The sequence below is a fragment of the Trachurus trachurus genome (genome assembly GCF_905171665.1).
Source record: "Trachurus trachurus genome assembly, chromosome: 13".
Classification (NCBI taxonomy): Eukaryota; Metazoa; Chordata; class Actinopteri; order Carangiformes; family Carangidae; genus Trachurus; species Trachurus trachurus.
The window spans coordinates 28,369,089-28,396,896 of NC_139892.1; the positions used below are offsets into that span (position 1 = coordinate 28,369,089).

A 27,808-nucleotide genomic window follows, 5' to 3' on the forward strand; every position below is an offset into this window, starting at 1 on the left:
TTTACATTGCAGCTATGACTCACATTAACTGTCTGTTTTATCACTTGAGCTAGCATTAGAACTGGAGAGGGAGACAATCACAACGCAAGGAGTCTCCTTTCAAGAACGGCCTTCGTAAACAGCAACCTTTACCTACATCATCATCATCATCATTATCATCATCATCATCATCATCACCATCATCAGGATTAACTAGACTCTTTTGTCATACCTGTTTTCCTCCAGTAAGACAAAAAGGTTAATAGATAGAATGGTTTAAAATAAAGTTTAGTGATTGTGCTTTTAAAACCAAAGTAAAACAAATAACAAACATTGACGACAACACGAAACATAACAGTGCATTACAAAAAAACAACAGAAAAGAAAAAAAAAAAAGAATTTTTCCCAAAGTGGCACTTTCTTGGGGCAGCTAAATAATATTTCAATTTACAACATGAATGGAAATGATAAAATAATATTTATATTTACTGGCATAATAAAATTAGAATTTGCAAAATAAAACAAGGAAGACAAATTTGAGGTACCACAATGGGTAAAACAAGAGGACATCATGTTTACACGTATATTTACAGTCCACCCCTGCTTGCAGCTATTTCATTACAGTAACATCTGACTGTATGGGCTCTCCAAAGTTCTCGTCAAGGCAAGCCGAGTCATGTCAATGACTGGAGCAAGATTTTCACTCCATATTGCATTGGAATTAAACATAAATATACTACTGCGTATTTTGTTTTGAATGCACCATTCTTTTTTCTTCAGACACGCTTTCCTTTTTTTTGTGTTTTTTTCCTCTTTTTTTTCAAATGGACATAAAAAATGAATAGTTAGAAAAAAAACATTGGTCTGTTTTCCAGATGTAAAGAAACACTACTGATGTACAGTATGATGGCAGCCAACATGATGGTGAAATACTGAGATATTTAAAATTGTAAGAGAAACAATGGTGCTCCACTCTTGGAAAAATCAGGACAGCTCCTCCTTTGTCTCGTCTCTTCTTCAGCTTTCTACCATCTGGGCAAAGACACAAAAACAAATGTTTTGGTTAGCATCCATCTTTCATAACTCGAGCTTGACTGCTAAATCAGCCAATATTAGTTTTTTGTAGAGTGATCAGTATCTGCGTATATGCAAGCTGATAACAAGGAACTGCAGATTGCAGTGTTGTTATGTGTTTATGTAAAAAAAAAACTAATTGCCAAAATATTGACTTTGTATTTCTCTGAACTTCCAAATGACGTTGGGCTGCTATGGTCAGATCTGTTTAGATGGCTTGTGCACTTGACTGACAGACGGTACCTCTAGCTCTTCATCTCCTGGTTGTAAGGCCCCCGTGGTGATGAGGCCCATGTCTGCAGGGTTTCTGCGGCCTCCTTCTCCTCTCCGCCGCCCCCCTGAGCCCCTAGAGGACATGGAGCTGGAGGAGCTTGGGTCTCGGGGGCTGTTGACTGTGGGGAACTGTGGTCGACTGTAGGGCAAAATGTCCTCTGAACCTTGGGAGAGAAAAGAATTGAAACTTTCAGATTGAAAAAAACAACTGCACATGGCCCAGAGAGACGCCATCACTTTGTATTTGCTGTAGTAGCCTACCTGCGTGTTGGCGTGCCTTGCTGGCCATGCTACCCTCATGTCTATTCCCTTTCTCTCCCAGACCAGTCTTTTGTCTCTCCTGAGCGTCTTTGCGTTCAGTTGAGCTGGTTCTGGGGTCGGAGCCATCTCTGGTTCTGTAGCCCCCTGCTCCTCCTCTCTTGTCTCGACCGTCACCTGATTTAGGGGAGACCACCCCCCGGCCCTCCAGGGCTGCCTTGGAGGGATGTGTAGGGGACTTAAGCACCGCTGGAGGAGGGATGGGTGGAGGAGGGAGATCTGAAGGATAAACAACGGAAAGTAAGAACACATTAGCTGTTAACATAAAAAAAAACTAGGGATTAGATAATTGCACAAGACTGACAAACAAAAATCTGTGTACTCTTAAACTTAAATGTGTATCATCTGTCACTCAGGCTGTCTCACACCTTCAAGGTGATACACAAACACAGCTGCAGTGTGTGTACAGACACTCATATCTGTACACACGGCTGTGCCGAGCGGAAACTCCTCCGAAACAGACAGTAAACAGAACAGATGAGATTAGACAGGCCCAATCTGACCAGAGAGTTATGAGATTTGAGCAAGAAGAGGGAAAAAGGGGAGAGTGCTGGTCAGCAGCTGGTTCCCTGACCTGCTCGACTTCCTCTGTTGATGAATCAATGCCGCTTGTCCTTGAGCTATTATTCATATGAGACCAGCAGTGGGCTGCCGAGCCTCGCACACATCACACAGCCATCTAAACAAAACGCTGAGAGAAAAGCCTTGTGTGCCTGCAATCGATGGCTTTTCATCTTCTAATCAGCCTCCGACCTGAAGGATGGTTTTGTCGGCAGCCAGACCCATAATCCACGTTGGATTAGAAAGTTAATATAGGTAGCAAGTCACCTTTCTTGCATCCCAATGGCTACTTTTCTCTTTTAAGATTGTACAACACTAGACTGTGTGAAGAATCAAAGCTTTTATTTTGCTTTTTTTAATCCATGTTTTTTTTTTTTTTACACATGTAAGGCTAATGGGGGAGGTGATGTCTTTGCTCCGTCTTGTTGGTGGAATCAAGCAGCCTCAATACACTTTTTCTGATTATCCTCCACCTCCATCCACTCTTCCTGAATACAAAAGGGGGCCAGTCAATATCACACAGCACAGAGGCGTCTGCAGTTTTTTAATATCTCTCTTGCCTCCTGAGTCCTGCCTCAGTCCAAGTCCGATCAATGCCACAGTCTGTGAGATATAGCTCACTACGAGGGAGGAGCAGAGTGCCTGTTAGATTTATGAGGAAATATCGTTGAGGACGGAGCTCAGGTCTGAAAAGTGGCTGTGGGCTTGCCAAGGAGGGTGTTTTCGAGGGGTGGTTAATTAGGCAGACAGGGCCGAGACAGATCAACAGACAGGAAAGGGTTATGTTCAGAGAGGAGGTAGACAAAGGCATCAGAGTCAAACACAATATGAATCATGTGGGGAATATAAGCTGGCTGTTTCCGCATCCACTGCGCAAACAAGTGAAATGAGTAGGTCAAAGAGGGGAGAGGGGTGGGGATGGAGGGCGGCTCCCTTGCTGATTCACCTGTTATGCTGCCTTAACTGGTGTTTTTCATGTACTTATAGTTTATGCTGCTGTGAGTGCAGATTAGTTGGAGACGTAGTTGGAAACTATGGAAATAGACACTGCAATGCAATGTATGAATAGCAAGCATCAGTGTTTTCCCTTCCTCTTCTATCCTCCTTTACATTTCATCAAATCACCTTCCCTCACCTACCACCTTAGCACCAGTCCTGCAGACCACAGACGGGCCATGAAAGGGGTGGGGGGTGGAAAGTGGAATGAGAGGTGGGGGGAGGCAATAACCTCCAAATGAAAAACAATCCATTCAGATCAAATGCAATCAGCAGGAGGACTGATGGACAGACAGAGCTGCAGAGCTGTCAGTCCGCCCCCTCGCTGCTCAAACAAAGACGGAGGAGAGGGGAGCAGGGAGAAGAGAAGGGAGTGGAGAGGGATGGAGATCATTCCAAAGGGAGGGGCAGCGGATGGGGAGGAAGCCAGGATATAAGGATGATGGCAGGGGGTGGAGGTTTGGGGGTGGATTGGGTTGGGTTGGGTTGGGGGGTGGGTGGGGTGGGGGCGTTGGATTTTCTGCAGTGATATAGCTGGTCTGGCTCCTAGTGAGCTGGATATTAAATCTCCCTGTCAAGTGCTTCCAACACTCAAGGACACCTGACACTAAGAGGAGAGCCAGCTCTGGGACAGCACATATTGTACATAGCAGAGTGAGTGTGTGCACACAACTCACATACAGACACACTTCTTTTTTCTAAAAAAAATACAAGGTCTATCCACAGGGAATATAAAGCAGCAGCTTTCCGCTGGTAGGATGATGCTGTAAGAAGTCAGTTTCTCTTTTACCTAACAAGACTAAAGCTCTATGTCTACAGCTGCTCAGGTATTTAGCTCCTGTTTGGTTTATGCACGGTCCCAGTCCACTCATAGGTGGCACTCCAGTATGAGCCTGAGCACCTGGATCAATTTCATTAGTGGCTAGAGTGGAGGCACATCCCAGTGTCAGCATAGCCAAACTGGGCAGAGCTCCCCGGAGACTCCCCCCCCCCCCCCCCACCACCACCTCCCTTTCCCTCCTTCCCTCCCCTTCTACCCACCATGGCCTTGGCCCCCAGCCCACCACTAGCCCGATCTGTTCAGCACTGCTGCAGATTAGGACCGATGCCATGTTTGCATGTGCATAAAACACATGAAAGAAGATGATTAAAACTCTGGCTCACGACGCACCCAGAACTCCCGCGTCATTTACGGACACTACATTACAGTGAACTGCACTTTTCACTTCCGTATCTGCAGAGGGAACAGAGGGAGAGCCATTGATACAAACTCGGCCATCTGTGTAGTTGTGGGACACGGCTGACCCATGACTGCTGCTACACGTCTGTCTCTCACTATCACTGTGTTTATGTCTTTCACAGGAAACTACGCTCATACCTGACTACTGCGAGTTTCTGAAATAATGTTTCTAGGGGATCTTCTGTACAGAGTAGTGAACAAGAAATGTTTCTACCAGAATAATCACACATGTAAAGTTACTGTACGTGATCTGGTTTCTACATTTGATTAGATCAGTTCATATTTGCTGCTTGTTCATGTTTGCAATGAAACACATCAACCTCTGAATAACCCGAGCTAGTACTCTTATTAAAAAGTCACATTTAAGCTCACTTCATATTCATGTTTTAGGCAGAAATCTACAAAAACAACATGCATGTTGAGTTAGCATGATTTTGAAATGCTAACTCAACTGTGTTTTCTGTTAACACTGAGATGTAATCACGTGTGTACCTTCATTATATGCTTCACGTCGCTGGTTTCCTGGATGGGCAGCAGGATGCTGTTTCTGCTTTTTCGGAGGCCTCCTGTGTACAGCTGCCATACTCATGTTACTGTCTGTAGACACCGGGCTGCCAGGACGGTGGCCTGATGGGTTTATTTGGTATTTTCGTGCTAAGAAAAAAAACAGAGGAATGAATAGTTTGCTTTTTTTTCCATTTCCTCAGAATCCCTGCAACAAAAATTTTTTTGCGGATGTGGTCGCCTTTTATAAAACCTACCTGAAGCTCCTCCGACTTCCTGGCCCTGTGTGTTGGGGTACTTGGCCACTCTGAGGCCTGAATACTCTGCAGCTGCAGCAACCGCTTGAGCAAAGTCGGCATCAGTGAAGAAGGATCCATCTGATGAGCTGACTGCGCTGGATCTCCCCGAAGAGACATTATCCTCTTCAGAGGCCGACCCCCACCCGTTGATCATGGAGCCAGTCACTGAGCTCTCCAGGTCGCCCATGCTGGACGCAGGCGTTTGCTCGAGCCCTCGTAGCAGCAACCTTCGCGGATGCATCTGGGGGTGGTGAGGGTGTGTGTGGGGGTGGGTGTGGTGGTAGTGCATCTTGGCCACCTCTGCATCTGTCTCGTCTCCCTCCTCTTCCTCCTCCAATATATCGTCCTCCTCCATGCCGTCAGTGTCCAAGGCCAATGGGCTGGTCATGTAGCCATATGTGTGTGAAGGAGAGTGGGGCCTCGGAGGGGGTGGGGGGCTCACAGCATGACGCCTTCAAAAAGTGAGAAACACATAGTATCAGAACAACATGTACAGTAATGTAAAATTATTTTGGGACAAATTATACATAAAAAGAAAAGTCATCATAAGGACTTCACATGTTAGCCAATAAACTAGCAGTCAGATGTACAGTACTGTGCATTATGGCTGTTGACTTCCTTAGATACACCAACACAATTATGTTTAAGATTTTAGTTGAGTTTACAACTATTTTATCCTGAAATTGGACCCAGAAATAAGCGATAAGAAAACGGAAATGAAAACAACTATGTAGACTTGATAGCTGAAATTGTTTCTTTAAAAGATTGAACCCTAAATTTGCGGGCTCTCATCATCATGCGATGGTAATGGAACTTTGACAAAAACATAAAATAGACTAAATTCAGACTGTGATGTATTACTTGTTTCAAACTACATTCAAATTGGTGGAAGTTGATTTTCATTGCTGTACTGAAATGAACTGAAACAAATGGCTCCCAGGGAGGTACTGTAACAAATCACTCTAAAGGCAAAGATATGCTTTTGAAAAATGTCCCGCAGAATATACAGAATTTGGAATTAATGGACTAAAACATGGAAAATGTTTCTATATTTCAAACAGTTTGGGGATTATTTCTCTATGTAAGGATTTAAAGAATAGATATGTCTCCGAAACATCTTTACACAGACTGTCAATTCTTCATTTTCTACTTGTTTATGCTTATATCCTAGTAGAGTGTTTAATGGCATGCAGGTGTACCTGCGTTCATGGCTGTCAGGCATGTCCTGGAGCATCGGTTGCATCTCTTCCTGTGGTGAGGGGGTGAGGGTGGCTGTGGACTGGTGACTGTAAGAAACAGCTGCAGGGGAAGACGCTGCCCCTCGGATGGGAGGAGTGGGGCCCCTCTCCATCTCCTCTTCCTCCTCCAGCTCATCAGGCTGCAGGTACATGTGAGAGGGGGGCATGGGGCACTGCATGTCTGGGTCACAGCTGCCAAGAGAAGGAAACAAGCCTTGTTACCTTCACATCACTCACTAAAAAACATGAATGTTTATACTGAAGCTAGAAAAACATGCACTTAATATTCATGCTATCTGTCTATCAAGGTTTGACATGATCCCAGCTCTAAGAGATAGAGAACCCTTAAGGCAAATAGTTGCAATGAATGCGAGAAATGGGAAAAGGCAGGAAGAATCAATGAGTGTTTAAAAACGGTGTTTGCATGCCTGTCAGATTGCCTGAATCTTTTTGTCTGTGCAGACATGTCCCACCTTTCTTCCATTGAAAGAGAGTACTCCTCTGCGCTCCGACTCGGGGGTGGGTTTGCAGGGGGAGGGGGCAGCAGGTCAGCCCAATTCATTGTGCTCTGTTTGGGTAGTTTGGGGGTTCGCATTCCCTTCTTTTGACCCTGACTCCCTGCTTAAAAAAATGGGGAAGAAGGAGCACTCCATCAGCCACAAGACACCTGCAGACACATACTTATATTCTCCATGTCTCTGAAAAACACATCAATTATTAATGTCGGAAGAAATCTCAAGTTAATGAGCAAGGATATGACAGCAGATAAAATGCATTAACTAGGCTGGCTGACAAAGAAAAGATCGTTTTACATGTCAGAGTGGCACAGCTAATGCAACCCTCCACTTTATGCAAGTGTGCACACATATCTCTGAGTTATTAAATGACGGAAAATACTATAAACCACAGTAATTTCCACACACCCGTATTAACCAGTACTGAGAAAAAAGGTGGGAAGAAAACAGGCAGAAAAGGATCCAATTAATACCAAACTATTAGAATTGTGAACCAATGAGCTGTGAGGTGCAGCGAGCACTAAAGGCTTCTCCTTAATGGCTTGAACTTCAAACGCAATATCAGAATGGATACATGGCATTAAGGTGGCAGTGTTGCATGCCGTCTGCAATGTGTTTTCATTTGTCCTTGTCCAAAGACAGACATTGAGGCCCTGATGAAATTAGGCTGCTCCGTTCTTGAATTAAAGTAAAGCCAATTAACGGAAGCAATGCAAAAATAAGCAAGGACAAACATGGGAATAAAGTAGAAAGCAGGGAAACAAAACAGAAAACAGATAACAAAAACAACAACAAAACAGGGAAGTTCTTTTTTCATCCAATTTGCTTTAAACATCCCTTAGATGACATCGCATCCAGAAAACAAAAGACACTAGAAAATGCCTAGCATGGTGCTCATGCTATTGTTAGGAGGCATTGTTGTCAGTTTCCTCTTCTCCTTTCATTCCGCAATTTCCCACTTTCCGAAGGCATCTCCCTTTCAGTTTCTCTTCAAAATAAGCTGACATGGAAATTAATCAAATTACCATTTTAAAGCAACCATTATTAATGTCTCAAAGTGATTTATTGCTTTTGAGGAAAACTGGGATTTTCAAACAGAGCTGGGGGGATGTATGTGATTATATGGTTCACAACTATAATACGCTGGGAAAATACACTGACAGTCAAATTGAAAAGAACAAAAAAAAAAATCAAGAACAAACCTCCTAACAATTCTGAGAGGGAGAAAGAGTTTTTGCATATGCTGTTTTTTTTTTTATATAACCTGTGCCTGTCTGTCCTGCAGCTAGTCTGGTTGTCCTTCAGGACCCAACCCTCTTACCGGAGGTACTGCTGCTGCCTCGGTCAGAGCTGTTATAGGAGCCTCCAGTATGGCTGTCATGGGTCTGGTTGTAGGGGATGGTGGCTGGCATAGGGCTGTCGCCTCCTCTGTAGCGGTCTGAGGATGGGAAGCACGGGGAGTGTGAGGTTAGTGTGGCCCCCAGGGCAGACATCTTGGAAACTCAGAAACATTCAAGCAGAGCAAACCTCTTTGTAATGAACAAGGAAATAAAGCACCAGCATTTGATTAGCAGCACAAAACCATTTCACAGTGGAAATATGAAAAGGTGTGTACCATGAAATGACATTACACTGAGCACTGTGTTCAGTATTACACGTGACGAGAGCCGTGCAGTTCATGCTTTATGACTTTCAGGTGAGTATGTGAAACACATGCAAAGTCTGCAGAAAAATCTCAAAAACCTATCGCACCAGATGTGGTTTTCATTTCTGCAGGTCCAACAAGGTGACGATAGCTTTGTTCAGAACATCTAAAGAGCCAAGAATTATCTTTGTCTTGCCTTTAGAAATCTGACACCAAAGATAAACCTTCACACCTGCCTTCGTCACAAAAAGACAACCCCAGATACTGCGCGGCGACAGCAATTCAAGCATGGCTCACATTTAGCGGCAGAGATTGTACATGATTGCTTGAAGGGTGATGAGGGGGTTACATGAATGCCATACAAACAGGCAGAAAGGAAAGAGTGGTGACGGATATGTTGACTTGAAAGGGAGCGAGACAGAAACCAAGGAAAAATATGAGCATGAAACTCTTCAACAGGCTTCCACGGTGAAGCTGGAAGAGCCGGCAGAGGAGAGAACAGAGAAGGGGGGGGAAAGTGAAGCGGTAGGAGGAGGAGGATCATGGCTCGGAGATGACTTCTTTAACCATGGCTGTCGGGTATTCCACACACTCACCCTTGTTCAGCTTGTTTTGCTCCATGATGATGTACTGCAGCTGGGAGCCCATTTCCTGTTTCTGCTGCTGGACCGAGGCGGGCTTCCAGCCGTGTTTTTCATTCACCTCCCCTCCACCCCCGAGTCCACCTCCGCTCCCTCCGGTTCCTCTGTCTGAGTTCATATTGTTGCCCATGATGGCGGACTGGATGAGCTGGGTGGTGGCGTAAGGTGTCGGCTGGCCCCCCGGACCCACAAAGCGTCCGTCTTTAAGGTTGGGGCTGTTGAAGGTCTTCATCTCATTGATCTTGTTGGACAGGTCCACATCTCCATACACTCCCGACTCCGGCACCATGAGGTTGGTCTGCTTGTTTTCCATCTGGTTGTTATAATTGGCAATGCAGTCGGCTGGAGGACATGAGCAGGGTGTTTAGTGAATCTCGTCTGCTGCTGATCAGCTTTGCAGCAGTTTGCCAGTTTTGCTAAAACAATAGGGCATCATATGATCTGCAGGGCTTAAAGTGATTTATATAAGTGTAATATTTATAACATATTCGTGTGGGGCTTTTTTGAGAGATCGCTGCCCCCCCCCCCACCACCACCACCACCACCACCAGAGAGCGAGAGATCTCTATTTCCATTTCAAGTCTCTGTTTTGTTTGGGAAATGATGATCTAGTTAAGGTGAGTGACACAAGTGGTATTACACCTTTTCTCGCTCTGTCTCTTCTCGGCCTCACCCATGACTCAATGTGGGTGTCATCTCTGTGTTTTTTTTTTTTTCTCCATGTGACGGTGGGAACGTCTTTGCTCATTGAGAGGGACAGAGAGACATGTCTGTATCAAAGGCCTGGAATGAAGCACGCAGTAAAAGCACAGCTCCACTGACAGATCCAATTTTCTCTGGCTCATAAAATATTCAAATCCTCCAGCAGATCTGAGAGCCAGCCTTGCGGTAAATACCAAGGACGGCCATAGGTGCACGCTTGCTCGTGCCATGCGCCTCACATTTCAGCTGCGCGGAACAGCTCGACACTTCAATGCTTGATCTGTGAAAGCGCCCCTATGGCTGAGATAAAGGGACATTAACTCCTATTTCTTTGCTCTGTCACCTAGTCAGTGATCCTCTTAATGTTCACAGAGTTTAGGTTTGGCACACACACAAAGCATGCGTCTGGCAAGCTCCTTAGTGTCATACAGCGGGGTGCCATGCGAAGAGTGAGGGTTGCCTTTAGCCTGTTATTCCCTGTTAAACATCTCACACCATGTTAAGGTAGAGTTAAACACTTCAGCCTCAGAAGGGTGATTAGCACAGAAAAAAAACTCAACTTGATGACTATAAAGTCTACAAAATGAATTATTAATCCTCATTGGAAAGGGTCTGAGGCAAGGAGAAACTATTGAATGGCTGGATGGATATTAGGCCGAACAGCTGGATAGGAATTATGGCCTGCCCTTAAAGGCATAGTCCCAAAGTGCATAATTTAGAACATAAAGCATTTCATTGCAGTCCAAGTTTCCATGGAAAGATTTTATTTTATTTTATTTTTTTAAGACTTTCATGGCTGAAAATGAATAACATAAAATCCTGTGTCATCCACAATGAAGTTTTTGGCTGCAAGTTTTGCTCTGTTCTCTTTTCAGATAGGTCACTGTGTGCCTGAGTGTGTGTATACACGCAGTAGTGTATATTGTATAGCAGTAGCGTATGTGCTTTGGAGGCCAAATGTGCTCCCTTTTGTTGACATCTGTAGCAGTGCTGAATAAACTAAAAGGCCACCTGGAGGTGTTCCATACTCCTCTAGCCTTTTTTTCTCCTCTCCACCTACTTAACTCTATCTCATTCACACTCCCCCCTCCATCCATACATCTCTGTGTATGCTTTAGCATATACTCGTTCTTTCTCTTCCATCTGGGCTACCAGGTGCACCTCTCTCTATCATTCTCTCTCTGTCCTTCTCTGATTCTGGCCACCGTCTGCAGTCCAGCCTTGACCTCTTCGCCCGCTGCACATTTCTTAAATAACTGAGCACTTAGGGGAAATTACATTACCGGCTATAACAACAGTATGGAAATCAGCAGAGCAATTCGATTAGCAACAGAGTAGGGCCATAAGCCGCTCTCAGTGCGCTCTTTTTATTTCCTGCCTAAAACAGCTCTACTTTAACCTCAGATAAATCAAACACACAAGCACACAGCCACTCTTAATCCTAATATTTCTCCAGGTTTTTCTCGTGGAGACCTACAGAAAGGAGAGATACACAGAACAACTCTCGGGGGAACTAACCCAGATATCAGATTTTACTTCCTTTTGCACCGTGGATTCCCCCAGTGCCTGTACTTCTTATCTCTAGTTATTTTGTCAAGGACTGCATCATTGCCTTTGAGGGGAGTGTTTATTTTTGTTGTTGCCTACGCATGGCAGGTTTCGGCGCTACTTACCTGGTCGGCTGTACGTTGCCAAGTTGCTGTCGCTGTTGCCATTGCCTGCAGTGCAGCAGTTGATGCTGCAGTCGTTGTGGTTGGAGCAGGAGTTAGGCCATGTGTCAGCCAGCCAGGGCTGAGTGGCAGATTCCCCAATGTTTAGCAAACCAGGCCTGTAAAAAAAAATAAGGCCAAATGGTTAACAATTGTGACAGACTAAGCCAACACCACAGTGACATTTATGTGAATGAACTGAAACACTCACAGAAACACAATATTTGAAAGAGAAGATTATGTGGAGTTTATTTATCCAGGAGCTGAGAATAGAAAAACTCAAAATCCGGCTTTAGTTCTTTTTGCCTTTTGGCCACACACTCACACACATGCACACACACAAACATGATGCACATTAGAAAAAAAGCCCAGCTAAATAGATTGTGTGTGCTTGACTTGCCCACAGCCGATGACACTTTCCCTGAGCCCTCGTGAGCATTAGCGATCCGCCTGGATTAGACAGCCAGATAAAATTCACTCCCAATGTTGCGAAATGCGCGTCCTGAACAGGCAGTGAACCAAAAACTCTCCCTGAGTAGATTCCATGGTGTCACACAACATCTCTATCATTTTAAAAAGTTTATTTTTTATTTTTTATTAGCTCTATAGAAGGGAAGAAGAAAAACGTGTGTGGAAGAAAGACCCATGGGGACCAGTCTTTCACATCGTCATCTGGCCATCCATCTCTATTGTTTCCATGTCTTGCTCCCGTTTCTTCGGCTTTAATCCCAAAACAATACAAAATCACTTCTTCAACAGGATTCTACTGTACAACCTGACCTGGGGCCAAACACTGAGTGTTAAAGGAGCTAAGAATAAATTGCCTCCTATTGCTCATGAAATGAATCAATGTAGCATATAAAGAGAAGGCAGACTACTCTTGCGGTGCCATACATTGTTTCGGTATTCAAATCTCCACAGAATGACTCCAGTTTGCATATCCCAACACTGAATTAGCATCGAATTACGTTTCCTCATTCCCCACTCAAATGACTCATTTCTTGGATTCATTTTGGGTAATGAACACATTTGTCTTGTACAGCCAAATACAATCTCACAATAGCTCCTCAATCACCCCTGCAGTTGTATGTTGATATTAAATGGCCATTGTCTTTGTGCAGAGCTGACACAGCCTTGCTGCATGTGGGATTCAATCATAGCACTGGATAATATAATGAATATGGATTTACTGCTGATGGCTTCAATCTAACTATTCATAAACACTTGAACAACACACAACCACACATACGTAAACATACTGTACAGTACAGCAATGTGTGCATGTTTTTTTTTAATCCGGGGTAAAGAGAGGGCAACGGATGAATATACATTTCCTGTATGACAACAACGTGCCAAACACCATCCAGCAGAAATACAAATGAGTGTTAGGGAGCTGAGGCAGTGTTTGCCCAACGCAAGTCTGTACAGTCTCCATGTTTGTGCACAATGCACCATTCCACACTGTGAGGAGGTGTGTTGCTGTTGTTGCTGGTATGTGCACGCATGTATCTCCATCATACGTGAGTTTTACGGTGACGCTATGGCACAGCCTTGTGGCTGGATGTGGCTCTCCACTAAATGGGATGGGAATGGGCTCTTGGCAGACTGTAAGGCTTTGTTCCTGTTGGTATCATACTTTATGCACTCCCATACTGCTCCCATTCTGCTCCTCAGCTCCCATACTGCTCCTCAGCTCCCTTTAGAAAGGCACAGCACTCCCCCTAGTGTTGGTCTAATAAAAGTACATCTGCCCAACCCTACTCCCTCACCTACTCAGAGGATCCCATTGTGTTCGAAATTTCTATACATCATTTAATTTCCCCAAATATGTCAAACATTTCAAACATATTAAATATTTGAACATCTTCAAAAACAAAATATGAACTCTTACCTTCCAGCGCTGCTTACACCTTCCCCACCTCTCTGATACGCCACTGAAAGCAAAGAAAAGAACGAGTTTCACAACATGATTTCACAACAGCTACCAATTTCATCACCTCATCATCTCTGCCATTGTCATTCAAGGTTAACACAAAATTATTCATTTTATTCAGCATTGTCAGGCTGGCGAGCGATGATGGGAATGCTTCTTTTTATTGAGTGTCTGCGTGCGTTATTGTTACTGTTCAAGTGAGCATGTGCACGAATGTGTGTGGCATCATTTCGGCTGAGTCACACAAACAGCAACAGGAGCAGGAGGAGGATATGTAAGAGGCTTATGAAGAACAGAGAGGCAGAGCTCTTTGGTTGTCTGGCTCGGGTTCAGTGCGTTTGAAGCTCCGTGTGCTGCAAGTCGGACTCTTTCAAGGAGCTCTAAGCTGCCGGTGTGTGAAGGGGAGATAAACTTCCAACTTTAATTACAATCTCTTCCCTGAGAGGAGAGATGATGGAAGAGAGGCAGGTAGGGCCTCGGTTATGTCGATTCCTCGTCTCTTTTTCAAAACAGGAAGTGTGTTTTTGGCCTCTGCATGTAGCCAGAGGAGCTCGTAGATTAACTCTCTTTAATGCAAAGCATCACAAACCGGTTCTAGATTAAAATCAGCATAATTCCCTTTTACATCCTGGTTTTACTCTAGGTACCAGGGAAAGGATTTTCTTCTTAAAGAGACAGAAACCTAATCACACAAACAAGGAGTGTGTTTCACTGTAAACATTTCCAGCAGGTCATGAAACAAACCTGCAACTGCCAAATTATTCCACCTGATTACCAGCCCCCGGGCAGGCAGAAACAACACTGCTACTGTTAATGTACAGTCTCACAGCACAGATAGGATCAGTCAGTGTAGCCACACACACATACTGTACAGCATTGTCTCCCTCACTTTTACTTTCCTTCACCCATTCAGCCATCACCAGCGCCCTATAAGCCCAGCCAACGCTGCTGACACACCTCCGGGAAACAGAGGATTTCAGATGGATGAAAAGTCCACGAGTGGAAGAAAAAAGGAAGAGAGGACAGCAAATACAAACTTGCAGAGAGAGAGAGAACGGCAGAGAGAGGATGATAGAGAGGCACAGAGAGAGATTTTCTTTTATCTGTTTTATGCTGTGTCACTTCAGTTCACAGATAACCTTCTTAGCTCTGCTGCCGCTCGCCTATCTAATTGGTGTGTTGGGAGTGCTGGTGGTGTGTCATTCTCTTAAATCCCATCTGAAGTTGCCAGCAGCCCTTTGATCAAGTCACCACTAGTTTTAACAACTTCTCAGTGCTGTGGTCTGCTTCTCTTTGAGCATAATGTTCTGACATGACACAAACATTTGGTGCAACATTTATTTCTAAACGGTGCCAATGATTGGCTCCTTTTTATTGATACACCTCTTCTGACTTCTCTACAATCAAGAGCCCTTTGTATACAGGCTGTCTAGAGCTGGAATGTGGCGGCTTTATTCCAACTCGCCGTCCTGTATAAAAAGGTACAAACATGGCATAGGGGGCCAGCGTTGTTGCAGCAATAAGCTGGCAACAGAACCAAAAAGGGAGAACTGGCATGGCAGGACAGACGCTGATACTCTGGTGTTACATGCCAGCATGCTATCTAGAAATCAGCATTATAGCCGCTTTGTTGGGTTCAGAGTAAACAAACTAAGCCGACATAGTGACTGGTCTTCTTCAGTGTAGCAGGATCACTGTTTAAAAGAGGCTGACCAATCTGTGACGGTGTGTCAAGCCATGATGGGCAGTGTTTCAAACATACAGGAAGAATGTGATGTGTGTGTTCAGTGGATGAATAAAAACAGATCAATTACAGTACGTAGTGCAAAAATAAAAATAGAAATCAGTGCTTACCTGTTGGTGTGAAAGTAAAGGACGGCACTGTTGGGAAAGAGAGAAAATAAAGTTACTATTGTGCTTCTGTACTGTCTGGAATCAGATCCTGTGAGGTGGTTCTTATGCTTCATCATCACATAAATCCATAAAACACACTGTAGCCGGTATTCTCATGCTCCTTGCTGCCCCTGAGTCTTTGATCCCCTCAGACATCCCTGGACCCTGACTGGGGGAAAGCGAGTGTTGAACCAGCTGCTGGTTCAAATCCCGGCCCAGACTGTCAGAGGCCCCCGCTGTGTGGGGGTCACACACCAGCGAGATGTCTGTTGCTATCTGTAACACTCACATCATCACCCACACAGCTCAATTACTCACACTTTCGGTTACGGACGCAGTCCTTTTGTAAAAACACGGACCCACTCCAGGTTCATTTAGTTCTTCTGTGTCTTCTATAAAATGTACTCTGTGTGTTTTTTGACCCCTTTGAAGAAGAGAATAATGCTTTTTTGCACTTGATGCAACACTGTACCACGCTGGCAGTCATCCAGCGCACTGTCTAAATGTTGACATCTGCCTTTTAACCTAAAACTACATCTGAGAGAAACATTTGAGAGGACAGACACTGCTGTTGTCACAGTTTCCATTTCCCCAAACAATTAATTCATGCAGTACCTGTGCCAATAAATATCCTCTAAACGCCACTATCATCTTGCCGTGCTTGAATCGCTCCTCTTGATAGTCAAAGAGGTGTAAAGATTTGAGGGGTTGGATGTCTTTTATCTGTGTGATGAATGCCTTTGAAGAGGAAGCGCTACCACTTGGTAGGCAAAACAGTTTATGAGAAATGTAAACGTGACTAAAATATATAAATCAACTTTTTTTTTCTGTCACAGACGTTCAGTCCCAGGCTGGATGGGGCTGTAACTGAGCTATAACTTTGATGAATAATTATTTGATACAGTGTTGCTTCATTTTCTTTCTTTTTTTTCCAGCTGATTTGTTTGGGCACCATGAGGTTTGTATAACTGAAGTCATTGCTGAAGAAATAAGAAAAAGCTACTTAACTATTTTGAAAAATTGAAATATGTAATCTATTAGGAGACAACACTGTGGCACACACAAGCACACATTCAGTCCCGATCCAACCTATTTCACCCTGAGTGCAGAGTGTTGCTTCATGTGGTTGCAATTATACTCTTTTCAAAACATTCTTAGTAACCAGTTCCAACAAAGACCGTGGCCTCTTGTGGTCGGCAGACACGAGGAGGAGAAGAAAGGGGGAGCGTGACTGCCTACTGTGCCCCTGAAGAACTCTTTGAGTTTTATATGAGTAAACATCAACACGGAGAATCACACAGGGCCGTAGGGTAATCTCAGCCTACACAGTACTGTTGTGTAGCGCCCGGCCACAGATCATTGCTGCACTAATGAAGCGTTAGAAGTTACTTCTTCTGTCTCAACACATTCCCTCGGAATGACCTCTGTTTTTAAAGAACATGGGCAATGTTTAATTTTGTTTATGAGGGTGTTGCCTTGGAATGAAGATGTCTCAGATTGCATGTGTATCATCGCCTCACATGGCCCTGAAATGCTATCTCAACAGTGTTTTCAAAGGTAATTTAAGCCATAATGGGAAAAAAAAGCCACCGTTGTGACCATTATAATCCACACACATATTTGTATATTAGACCGCAGAGAGCCTTGGGAAAAGCTAAGCTGAGGTGTCTCTCACTTTCACATTACTCACAGTTCCCACTGTTAAGAAGAGTGCAGTGGATTCAGAACATGTAAAACCTCTGTTTTCTCTGTGACAGCCCACAGATTAACAGCAGTTATGTCAGTGTGTATTTCAAGGTTGAAGGTGGATCTCCTCTAACCCTGGTAGTCTGCAGTAAACCTGAGCCCAGAAGCGGGGACGGTGCAGGTAGCACTCACAGGCAGCAGCTGCATTGCCCAAGGCCACGCATTAAGCCAGCCTAAACATAAATGAGACTCAGAAAGAAAGGCTAATAGCTCTCTTTATACTCTAACTATTGTGGGCAGAGGTTGGGCATGCCATGAACCCTGTCACTTCCACTCAGCTCAGGTACAAAACCCACTGAATTACGCTCTGGCGACTCTAGGAGGTTTGCGCTGCAGCCCAGACACCCATGGGTGGGATTTTTTTAGATCAGGGCAAGCAGACGCTATGAACCAAATTGCTAAATGTTCAACTCCTTGATATCTAAAGGTCCCTCTCTGATAGGACAGAAAGATTACTTCAAGCACCTCGGAAATGTCAGTGTGTCCTTGATGAAGACAGCGAGGTATTCTCTGTTTCCAGTCAGAGGGGAGTTGCTAAAAGGAGAGTTGTTGGTCCTCGAAAATATACTTTACTGGAAACACTCTTCACACGCCCTTGCAGAATCGGCACGACAGACGTATGAAAAGAAGAAATAAAAGACGTCTTCATGCAGCACTCTCGGTGGGAGCTCACATCACGTCTTAAAGTACTCTGCTGCAGAGTACTTCACCCAGAGTGCTCTACAAAGACATCCCTGTGTGTGTGTGTGACAGGGATGATGTGAGACAGGGTTGGCAGAATTTCGGATAAAGCAAAAAGAAGAGGACTGGAGTGAAAACACTACTAAATACGGCAGTGCATTTCCTACCACACATTTTGCATTTGACAAAATCTGAATGGGGTTTCTTGATGGTGTCAAATGTTGCTCATGTGTACTTACCTTTGCGTATGCCTGCATAGCTGCTGGAGAGGCCGCTCCTTTTCTTTCTGTGTTTGTACAGCCAGATACTGAAGACCATGAGGATGATCCAGCAAGCGGCTCCTATGCCTGCTATAAAGGCTGGCTGCTTGACCACATCGGAGATCTGCTGGGACAGGGGGGTCTCAGGGGCCTTGGTGTCTGTTATCCGCCCAGATGCATCTGAGGATGGGAAATATTGGGGAATAGTGAGAGGAGACCGGAGAGATCAGGGTTAAAAATGATTTATTAAAAAAAAATAAGGATACAGTTGGTGTGTAGCACAAGTGAAATAAAGGGAGTAAGGAATGTGACAGCAGGGGATGAACATATTCAATCTAAAACTCAAACCAAGTGGAAAAGCTGGAAATGGGGACAATTTATCTAAAACAAATGTAATCAGAGCAGTGCATGATTCCGAGCATTCCTCTCTCTACACAAAAAGAGTCTTCATCACGGTGGGTGTGTGTGTGTGTGTGTGTGTGTGTGTGTGTGTGTGTGTGTGTGTGTGTGTGTGTGTGAGTCTTTCTCTCTATAATTCAAAAGGCTTTCATCGCAGATCTCAGTCAACAATGGCGAGCAGACGAGAGCAACCAAAGACATTCAAACGGAGCATGTGCACCACAACAACAGCCGTCTGTGATGGAAGCCAGATAGTTTACATGGAGCGATTGCTGGTTTTATAATCATATAAATAAATCCAGCAGAATCATCCTCAAATACAGACACCACTGGTAATTATCAAACTGAGGCGCTTCTGTGAAGAGCTGAGGTGTGAATGCCTTGAAGCCGTTCCTGCTGTGAGATGCAGCGTGCAGGCACCGTCTGCACGGCTCGCTCACAACAACCCGCTCTCGGTCTGTTTTTCTCATCTGTCTATTCTCTCTGTGCTTTTCCCTCATGCGTGATACATGAAAGACTTCTCTAGGACGCCCCACCCCCTCGGCTTACTCCTACCCCACCCCACCCCCTCGCCATTCTGAAGTTGCTTCATGTTCGTGTTACTTTGTCTTCGTCTCTTTTTCTCAAGTCTTTCATGTCGTAGCCACTCTCCTCTATCAACTCTCGAAGCCAGAGGCAGAAACACTTCCCCCAAAGAAGCCAGCTAGCTCCATGCCTCCACCCCCCCCCCCCCCTCTTCCGTATCCTTCTGTCTGTCTTTGTCTCAGCCTCTCAAGTCCATGTCTCCATTCTGGGGTTTGCCTCTCCGCTCACTTCAGTGTCTTCTCAATCTGTGGCTCTGTCTGGCCCAGTGAACGGAGTGTGCCAATGTGACTAAGCAGCCCACAAGGGACCGGCACAGGTATCCAGGCTGGGATGACGCATACAAGCTCGGAGTGTGACAAATGCATTTGGGTGAAACGCTGGTCCCCGAGGCACATTGTTCCACTCCAGTGTTGGAACATGGCAACAATCACCACAGGAACTCCTCAAGTGAGAGAAATTGTATCAGTCACAGCCGATGCTTCTTCATGCCCATCCCGGCCCACTCAATCACACATTTAAAACCAGATGGAGCTCTCTCTCTCCCTCTTTCTGCCTCATCCTGCTATTCATGTGTTTTCCATCCCTCTCCGGAGTAGTCCAGCTCAGAGCTTTGGGGAATAAAAACTGACAAAATATCTCAAATATCTGTCTGTCTAGACTAAAAGGACAAAAAAATAAATAAAACCACACAAGTGGTCAATTACAACAACTAGCCCCAGTGCTGTCTGCACTGTGATTCTTGGGTATTAATAACATGTCATGCCTGAGCCTGGAGTGCAGGATTCAATATTGCCTTTGTTGTTTGCAGCAAAACAGAGACAGAAACATTGCATCCTTGACTGGAGAATGGAGCAGGGTGGGGCAGCAAGTGCAACAGCTCTGCCACACAAGAGTTAAATTCACCCACAATGATCACACAATGAGCTACTGAAGCTAAAAGCTATCTAAGAGCACACAGAAACTGTAATAGTCCCCCGCCATTTAAACCCATCACATCATGCTCTTCAATGGTAAGTTTGATGATGTTTGTGTAACAGTAATGACTTCAATTACAGTCCTGAGGTACCGCTGCTGATTACAAAAAGAAAAGCAGGCAGAGGCTTGAAAGTGTCTGTTTCTACAAAGAAAGGAATTACATAATTGCTTATTTACTTGGCAAAAAGTCATATTACTGAAAAACCTCTTAATTTCACATGACTGGATTAATGCCATAACTATTTGTCAGATGGCTGGTGATTGATGGTTTTGTGTGCAGAGATTGCCGGAGGACAAACACAATGGATCACGGCAAAGATATCCACCGGAGGGAAAACAAAATAATTATATCACCCTCCCTGTGAGAGAGAGCTAAAGGTTGTTTTTACTCACCGAGCTGGAAGACGGTGACATCACTCCTGACCCCTGGACCCACCCCGGTGCCGGCTGCTACCTCCACGCTGTAGCGGATCCCCGGGGTCAGACCGGGAATCAGAACGGATAAGCTGGAGCCGTCCACTGTGCGGTTGACGTGGTACCTGCTCTCATTCCCCCAACACCAAACCTGTCATAACACAGACAAAGAGAAAGCGGAGAATGAGGAGATGTTATGAGCACATTCGGCCTGGTTGCTGCCGCCAATCTACATCCTTATAATTGGCCGGTGCTGCTTTTGCAACATTTTAGTGCACTGTGGGTATTATGTTACATCTCTGAGGTAGCAAAAGATTTTTACAACACGGCTTTATGTTTTACAGGCTGCGCTCAACAGAGGGTCAGTATTAGCCGAAGTAGCCATAACATGTCTCGGTGTAGCCTTAAGCCCATGAAAAACAAATGGGGATCACGCCTATAACCCAATTTCAGCAGAAGCTAAGTGCTGTCAATCACAGGATGGAGAACAGCCTCCCAGGCCGACTCAAACCCGGGTCAAAGAAGAGTATACATTCAGCTCAGCGTGAGGCCTGGAGACCTCCACATCCTGAACCCCTGACAATCTGCTTTCTTTACCCCCCACCTCCTCCCAGCAGTTAACCAGGTTAATATACACACTTCCCTGGATGTGTACCTTACATGTGTGAATGTGTTTGCGCTTCGTTGACGAACCTACAGAGCCCTGAAATTTCCTGTGTATCTTGAAAATTGTGGCGAGTGGAACCGCCGCTAGGGACCGGGCTCGGTAATGAGCAGGGAACGCTCTCAGGCTGGACTTAAAAACCATGAAATTACTCTATCACTCTATCACCAAAAAACATTTACCTGTTAAATTAACAGAGGCTTAACTTTTCCACTGGCTCTGCTTCATCTTCCCCATCCACCACTAACCTATATTCCCTGTGACATAAAAAAGGCTTTCCAATTAAAACACAGGACCTCTACAGCATAATGAATGAGGGGACAGTGCTGCCCAAAGTGAAGCTATTACAAAAAGAGTACAGATTGTCAGGTAAGGAGGAGGAAAGAAGAATTGCTGTGGGTTTAAGAATGCATTAGCCCAGCTCCAGACCGAAGAAATGCCTGGAATTATAATGCACGTCTGTCTGCCTCTTCATTGTTCTCCTCTTGTTCAATTATAGGTTCTTCCTAAATCTACAAAACAGCCTTTTACCTGCCTGTGCACAACTCTATTATATAATATCTATGGTTAAGTTAAGTTTTGAGCAGGTTGTTCTCTCATTCTTTTACTTAACATTTGCAGTAAAAAAATAAATATATATTTCAGCTGTATAATTTTACTTGATGTGTAACCACCATTAATCACACAAGGATCTATACAGTAATCACTATTGAAGTAACTGTCATTTCTGCCATTGGTATCACTGATAGGGCTCCTCAGTACTGTTCATCCTGAAAACACCACTGGATGTGTGAGTCTGCTCTCTCCACCTGATGGCACTGTTTCCCAACAGTTCCCACCAGCTCTCCTCTTTTGGCTCCTTTCTTCCTCCGTCTCTGAGCCTGTACTGCACACATAGGAGGAGTAGCATAGAGGAAAGGTGTGCCCCCACCAGGAATTCATTACCTTTCCATGTCTGTGCATTGTCCCTTTCCATGTTATCTGCTGTCTGTATCTCTGTTTGTTTCTCCTTTGTGTCTCTACAGTATGAGTCCTGCTTGCTCAGACCTGAGGGAGCTGCTGGCTGTTTCTTTTTTTTTTTTTTTTGTTACCTTGTACTCCAGGATCACCCCATTCTGCTCCTCTTCTGGAGGGGGTTGCCAGGAGACCATGACGGCAGTCCCATTGTCCCCACTCTCCGTCACTGTAACCTCACGAGGAGGGGCACCGGGGGCTGAATGGGGTAGACAAAAGATAAAAAAACACACCTTCATGCATGATACAGATTTTTTTTTGTGCCATAACTGCATGCAGTCTCGCCCTGCCTCCCCTCATCCCATTCAGCTGTCAGAATTTGCCCTTTAGTCTGTGTGCGACTGAGGTGAGAACAAAAGACTTATTATCAAAAATGATGACACCTTCGTCAGAAAATGGAGTTAGTTTCATACTAATGAACTGTTTCCTTCTAGCAGACGGGCTATGATGGTGGGTGTGGATGCCGACCTGTGGTCCAAAGGTAATTACACTGAAATAATTATGAATGCAACATCAATGCAAGAGGTAATCACGTTGTGAGTGAGTGTTATAAAAACAAGCATTTTTCTACTTACGGGAGAACAAACATTATGTATAGAACCGAAAACAATTACAACAAAATTGAAAATAAAGGAGAATCCACAAGAAAGAGATCAAAACACTCCTACACATGCGAGACACACAAACACACATGCACACACACTCTAGTAAACACTCACGCACTCACACTTCTTCTGAGTGTTTGCTACAGATTGAAATTTGCAGTTGGGTTTCAACCAAACCTCATGAGACCTCCACAACCACACCCTGTGAAAAAATTAGTACAACACTTGCACTGGAGTGTTGTACTGTATATGAGTTTCCATAGGGCCTTTTAAAAGGGCTGAACATCCAGCCCAGCATGCTTGAATGCACCACATTTGAACATAACATAATCCTGCCCTCACTGCCTGCTGCGAGCAGCTGTTGTATACTCTCACACATACAAGCTGTGCATATAAAAATTGTGTAAACATGAAAACATGCCTGCACACATGCAAGGCGAGCGAGCACCGAAGCACACTTGCACACAGTCACACAATCACACAGTCACACACACACACATATTCACTTCCCCCCACCTTCCTCCAGCGTCTTGCCAATTTTGACATCACTGTCTGTTCCCTGGAATTCATTGAAGAAGGGGCGGACTTTGAATTCGTATGTGACTCCCTTCCGAAGCTGCGGCACGACGGCGCTGTCTTCCCCGGGGGTGCGCACCTCAAACACGGCCCACTCCGTCCTCTGCAGCCCCTCTGGTGAGGGCCTGTACATCACCTTGTAGCCTTGTATGTACTGAGACTGCTGCTCCACCTAGCAAATGGCACAGGATCACAGACAAAGACGGTTGTCATCTTGACTTCATTATGTGCTTCGCAGTTCATAGTGGAAAATGATACAGTAATATAATAGATTGTAGCATCACCGGACAGCTACAGATCTGCACAAGTGATACATGAGGCGCTGGGAGGAATGGGGTGCTAACTCATCACATCACTCCTCTTGTTTATCCATCCACATCTACATCTCTCTTTTCAGCTGTCTGCCTATGCGCCATTTGGAGCAGCAGCGATTTGTGAAAACCACAGTATGAGGTCATTGGCCAGAGGTTCCTCTATGTCTGGAGCTGGTTAAATAGGACCCAGGCTCCCAGAACAGCCTGTCTCATCCTGTCCTGGTCTCCAGTGTACTGACTGGCTGCTGGAGTCGAGGAAGACAGTGAAAAGTGGATCTGTTATACAAGGCAACAGAAGTTGAGGAATACAACATGTTAAACAGTGTGTGATGTAGCTAAATAAAGACAATGACTGGAATTGGAAGGGATTTGTCTGATAGTTAAATCCAAGGATAATTAATGTTGCTTTGTTATCCAGCATGGTTGGAGAAAAGAGAAACCGCTAACCGGTATGCTAATATCCCTACAGGTCCCTGTGGAAGGCAAGCAGCACTGGCTTGTAAAGATTTTAGTGATTTCTTTATCCCTCCCCTGTAAAATATGCTGCCGGCTCAGGTGGTCTTCATTAGCCTGAAAACTGTGCAACCATTTACCACGAGACAAAGGAAAATGTAGAACCGTGAAACTCCACACTGGGAATAGATTTAACACCACAAAACCAGGGAACTGTGGCGCTCGAGAGCGTCAGTCTCCCTCACGCCGCATGTTTTTTCTGGAACATTCCTGGGTGACAGGGTAACTGGGCAGTAATGTTTTAAATCAGTCTTGACGTGCCACTATCCTATTCACGTTTCCTCGGTCCCATTCATCAATCACTGTGGCACTTCATAATACCTGGGAATGTAAGGGTGGCCTTATGTCAAAAGGTAAAAAGGGAGGTTCCCTGCCCCCAGTGTGAGCCATAACACAGATTAATATCAACTATGTAAAACAGGCATAAGGAAAAACAACAACAACAAACAATGATACTGTACAATAAACAGATCAATTGTGGCTTGTACCAGCAAAGAAACACCAACATAAGCTCCCAGCTCTACTTGTACTTCCTCCTCTTCCACCTATCCGTTTTAACATCTGTAAGCCATTTCCACTTAAGAGCATGAGTTGGCTGCCTCTTCCTTCTCACTTGTATTATTTTAACAGCCGTCAAGTGTTTTCAATCTGAGAGGGCACAGACTGGCACGCCACACACTGTTATATGCCACTATATGGCTTATTGCAGAAGGCTGGGCTCTGTAGTTAAGCTTCTGGGCGGTTGAGTGGTCCACTGTGGGCAAAGCTGCAGATTTTTGGTCTCTGGCCAGCTGACCAGTTCAGGCTCACGCCAGATGGATACCAAGAACACTTGGATTGCGTTCCAGGCTGCTCACTGCACTGTCCTTCCTCTACAGGGTGCTAGGACGTTAGCACATTAGCTCGGCTGAGTTGCCTGACAAATTGACCATAGGCATATCACTAAACTAACCTTGGAGCCTCGGTGGCCAGTGATTCCAATGATCCATATGGCAGTCTGCATGTGGCTGCAGCTGTGTGAGAACGTGACAAGAAAGAGCGGCAATAATGCATTCAGGGAGAAAATGATACTCACTGTCCACTGCACCCTGACAGATGAGGAGGAGAGAATGGTGGGGTTGTGCAGGTGGATTAACACCTCTCCCAGCTCCTTTTGGATCTGACGATGGTCCACACCCTGGCTGGTGGGAGGGATTTCTGTGTGCAGGAGCAAAGACATCAAAAATGAATGACCCGGTGTTAAAAATCAAAGCACCGCTGAGCTGGACAGCATATCAGTAAGAGGGCGATTCTCACCTTGTGTTTTCACAGCATCAGTGATAGGACTGGGATCACTCAGCCCATAGGCATTGGCTGCCCGTACTAAGAAGAGGTAGACTGCACTGGGCTTCAAGCCCTTCAGTACAAATGACTCAGTTTTCACATGTTCTGCCAAGGTCTGCCAGCTGCTCCCTGATGCATGACTGCGGAAGCAACAGAGAGAGAATTAAAATTTAAAAGGTTTCAAGAAAGCCGTGCAATAATTTATTTATTGATGGACAAGCTGATAAGTTTTACCTGAAGGCCTCTATTATATAGGAAGTGGGTGTGGCTCCAGCATTAAGATTAGGCTTCCAGGAGAGGGTGACGGAAGTGCGGGTAACATCTGTGACCTCAGGTTTAGAAGGGGCACTGGGGATCAGGTTTGGGTCAGTAGGTCTGTTAGGTTGGACTCCGACTCCAAACTCTAGATGTAGAGAGAGGGAAACAAATGAGTAATTTACAAAAAACCACAACCATGCAAATTTGGCTAATTAGTTTTGTTCTGAACATCAAATCAGAATAAATAATTTGAAAACATACAAAGCAAGTGAATAAATACAAAACTAATGGACAAAAACCTGAACACTACTGGATTAGCCTTACCTTGAACCTCTAAATAGGCTTTCCATGAGGCTTCTCCACTGGGTGTGGAGGCAATGCAGGTGTAGGTGCCAGCATCACCAAGCTGGAGGGGAGGAGGACACATGAATAAATAAAAAAACCTTTAAATGTGTGTTACAGTACAGTCTCCTCAACTGGTAGTACAATATTTCCCTCTTTCAGTTCTCTGTCTCTCTCTCTCCGCTCCCTCCAGTGCACTGCTTATTGACATTCTGGTGGAGTCAGTAGCAGGCAGCTGTCATTGCCTGATAATCTCAGTATCATCTCTTTCATAGTAGAAACTGGGGGAAAGCAGCTGGAAAGGCCAAGTGACAGCCACTCCTAGTCAAATGGAAAAGGTTTTCACAGGATCATAGACTAATTGGAGACCTTTTTCCTTTCTCTACCATCCCCCTGAGTACCACACATGGAAATCACTGCCCCACTCAACAGATGTGGTGACAGTCCATGCTAAAGATATATGTTCAAACCTTTATTATTTATACACTTTGTTGGGAAAAAGAGTGGTGGAAAGAAATGTTCAGTTCTACCGACTGTAGTTACAAGTTGGTTTTGGAACAACACAGGAAAGCACTCAAAGAGCTCATACTTCCCTAATCCTCCAACAAGGCAGAACAATCCTCTAAGTTTGCTATTCTGATAATGGCAAATGTAATCTGCATTAGATCTGGACCCGCATCAAAACACACAATGGGAGACAATCATGTGGTACTTGTGCCAGATTTTCTTCACTCAAAGTGCAGTAGTTCATGAGAAAACAGATTTGGAAAAAAAAAAGCTCTTCTTGGATCTTGTACCTGAATGCGAATCCAGACCAAAAACAAATGAGTGTTTCTTGGCTCATGACTGAAGTTTCCTCCAAATTTAGCTGAAATGTGCGACAACTTTCTGAGATATCTGGCTAGCTAACAGGCTAACAAACACAACCCAAAACAGTATCCCGCTGGCAAGGGTATACACAGCATATTTTTATACTGCCACATGTTTGAAAATGTCCGCCCCGACGACTGCACTCAATATGTGTGGGTAAGACATAATTCTGCTGTGGTTTGCTGGTGATACGTTTCACGCCAAGGGCTACTGTGCTGGTGTGTGTGCAAAACAAAGGGGGGAAAAGCCGAAAGAGATAAATTGAGTGTGAACATGTCCTGCTAATGACCCTCAAGGAGTGTATTTTCCTGTGTGGCAGTGAAGAAAATGTATTAAACTCTATAAATTACCTCAAGCATCAGAAATGTTATGATTAAAATGTTGTCGTGGAGAAATGACAAGTTCATTAATGTACGGTGCCTGTGGAGTTGTACGCGGCTTCAGCGGGAGCGAGGCTCAGACGCATCCCCTCCTGCCTGCCTCGCACCGGCAACCCAATCACACTGCAATCTTGTCACCACAAGACATGCCAGCATTCATCAGAACGCCGCAAACTGACGTGAACTCTGACCCCGTGACGAGTCCGTCTGGAAGACACGTCAGCACCCCCAGAGTGCGTTCAGCTTGCCATCTCCAAGGCGCACACACACACACACACACACACATATGTTCACACACAACATTACTCACAAAACCCACTGTGTTTGCTGACTGACAGGAACTACAGACTGTATAACTTCACAGACTCC

The 27,808-nt window shown here is 44.8% G+C and overlaps 1 protein-coding gene across 1 annotated transcript in view; it reads right to left on the reverse strand.

Moving 5' to 3' along the window:
* Positions 1 to 795: 795 nt before the first annotated feature.
* robo1 (roundabout, axon guidance receptor, homolog 1) overlaps positions 796 to 27,808 on the reverse strand; it is a gene marked incomplete at its 5' end in the record, with an annotated part of 220,431 nt that continues 193,418 nt past the window's right edge. The window contains 20 exons of the mRNA XM_083984904.1: positions 796 to 1,011; positions 1,297 to 1,490; positions 1,588 to 1,863; positions 4,934 to 5,095; positions 5,203 to 5,696; positions 6,444 to 6,674; positions 6,956 to 7,100; positions 8,319 to 8,435; positions 9,239 to 9,625; positions 11,659 to 11,813; positions 13,586 to 13,628; positions 15,482 to 15,508; positions 18,187 to 18,387; positions 20,560 to 20,731; positions 22,336 to 22,457; positions 23,380 to 23,611; positions 25,342 to 25,463; positions 25,563 to 25,729; positions 25,824 to 25,992; positions 26,172 to 26,253. Coding sequence (XP_083841030.1) covers positions 997 to 1,011; positions 1,297 to 1,490; positions 1,588 to 1,863; positions 4,934 to 5,095; positions 5,203 to 5,696; positions 6,444 to 6,674; positions 6,956 to 7,100; positions 8,319 to 8,435; positions 9,239 to 9,625; positions 11,659 to 11,813; positions 13,586 to 13,628; positions 15,482 to 15,508; positions 18,187 to 18,387; positions 20,560 to 20,731; positions 22,336 to 22,457; positions 23,380 to 23,611; positions 25,342 to 25,463; positions 25,563 to 25,729; positions 25,824 to 25,992; positions 26,172 to 26,253 — 3,513 coding nt within the window. The 3' untranslated portion in view covers positions 796 to 996. The remainder of the gene's footprint in view (positions 1,012 to 1,296; positions 1,491 to 1,587; positions 1,864 to 4,933; positions 5,096 to 5,202; positions 5,697 to 6,443; positions 6,675 to 6,955; positions 7,101 to 8,318; positions 8,436 to 9,238; positions 9,626 to 11,658; positions 11,814 to 13,585; positions 13,629 to 15,481; positions 15,509 to 18,186; positions 18,388 to 20,559; positions 20,732 to 22,335; positions 22,458 to 23,379; positions 23,612 to 25,341; positions 25,464 to 25,562; positions 25,730 to 25,823; positions 25,993 to 26,171; positions 26,254 to 27,808) is intronic.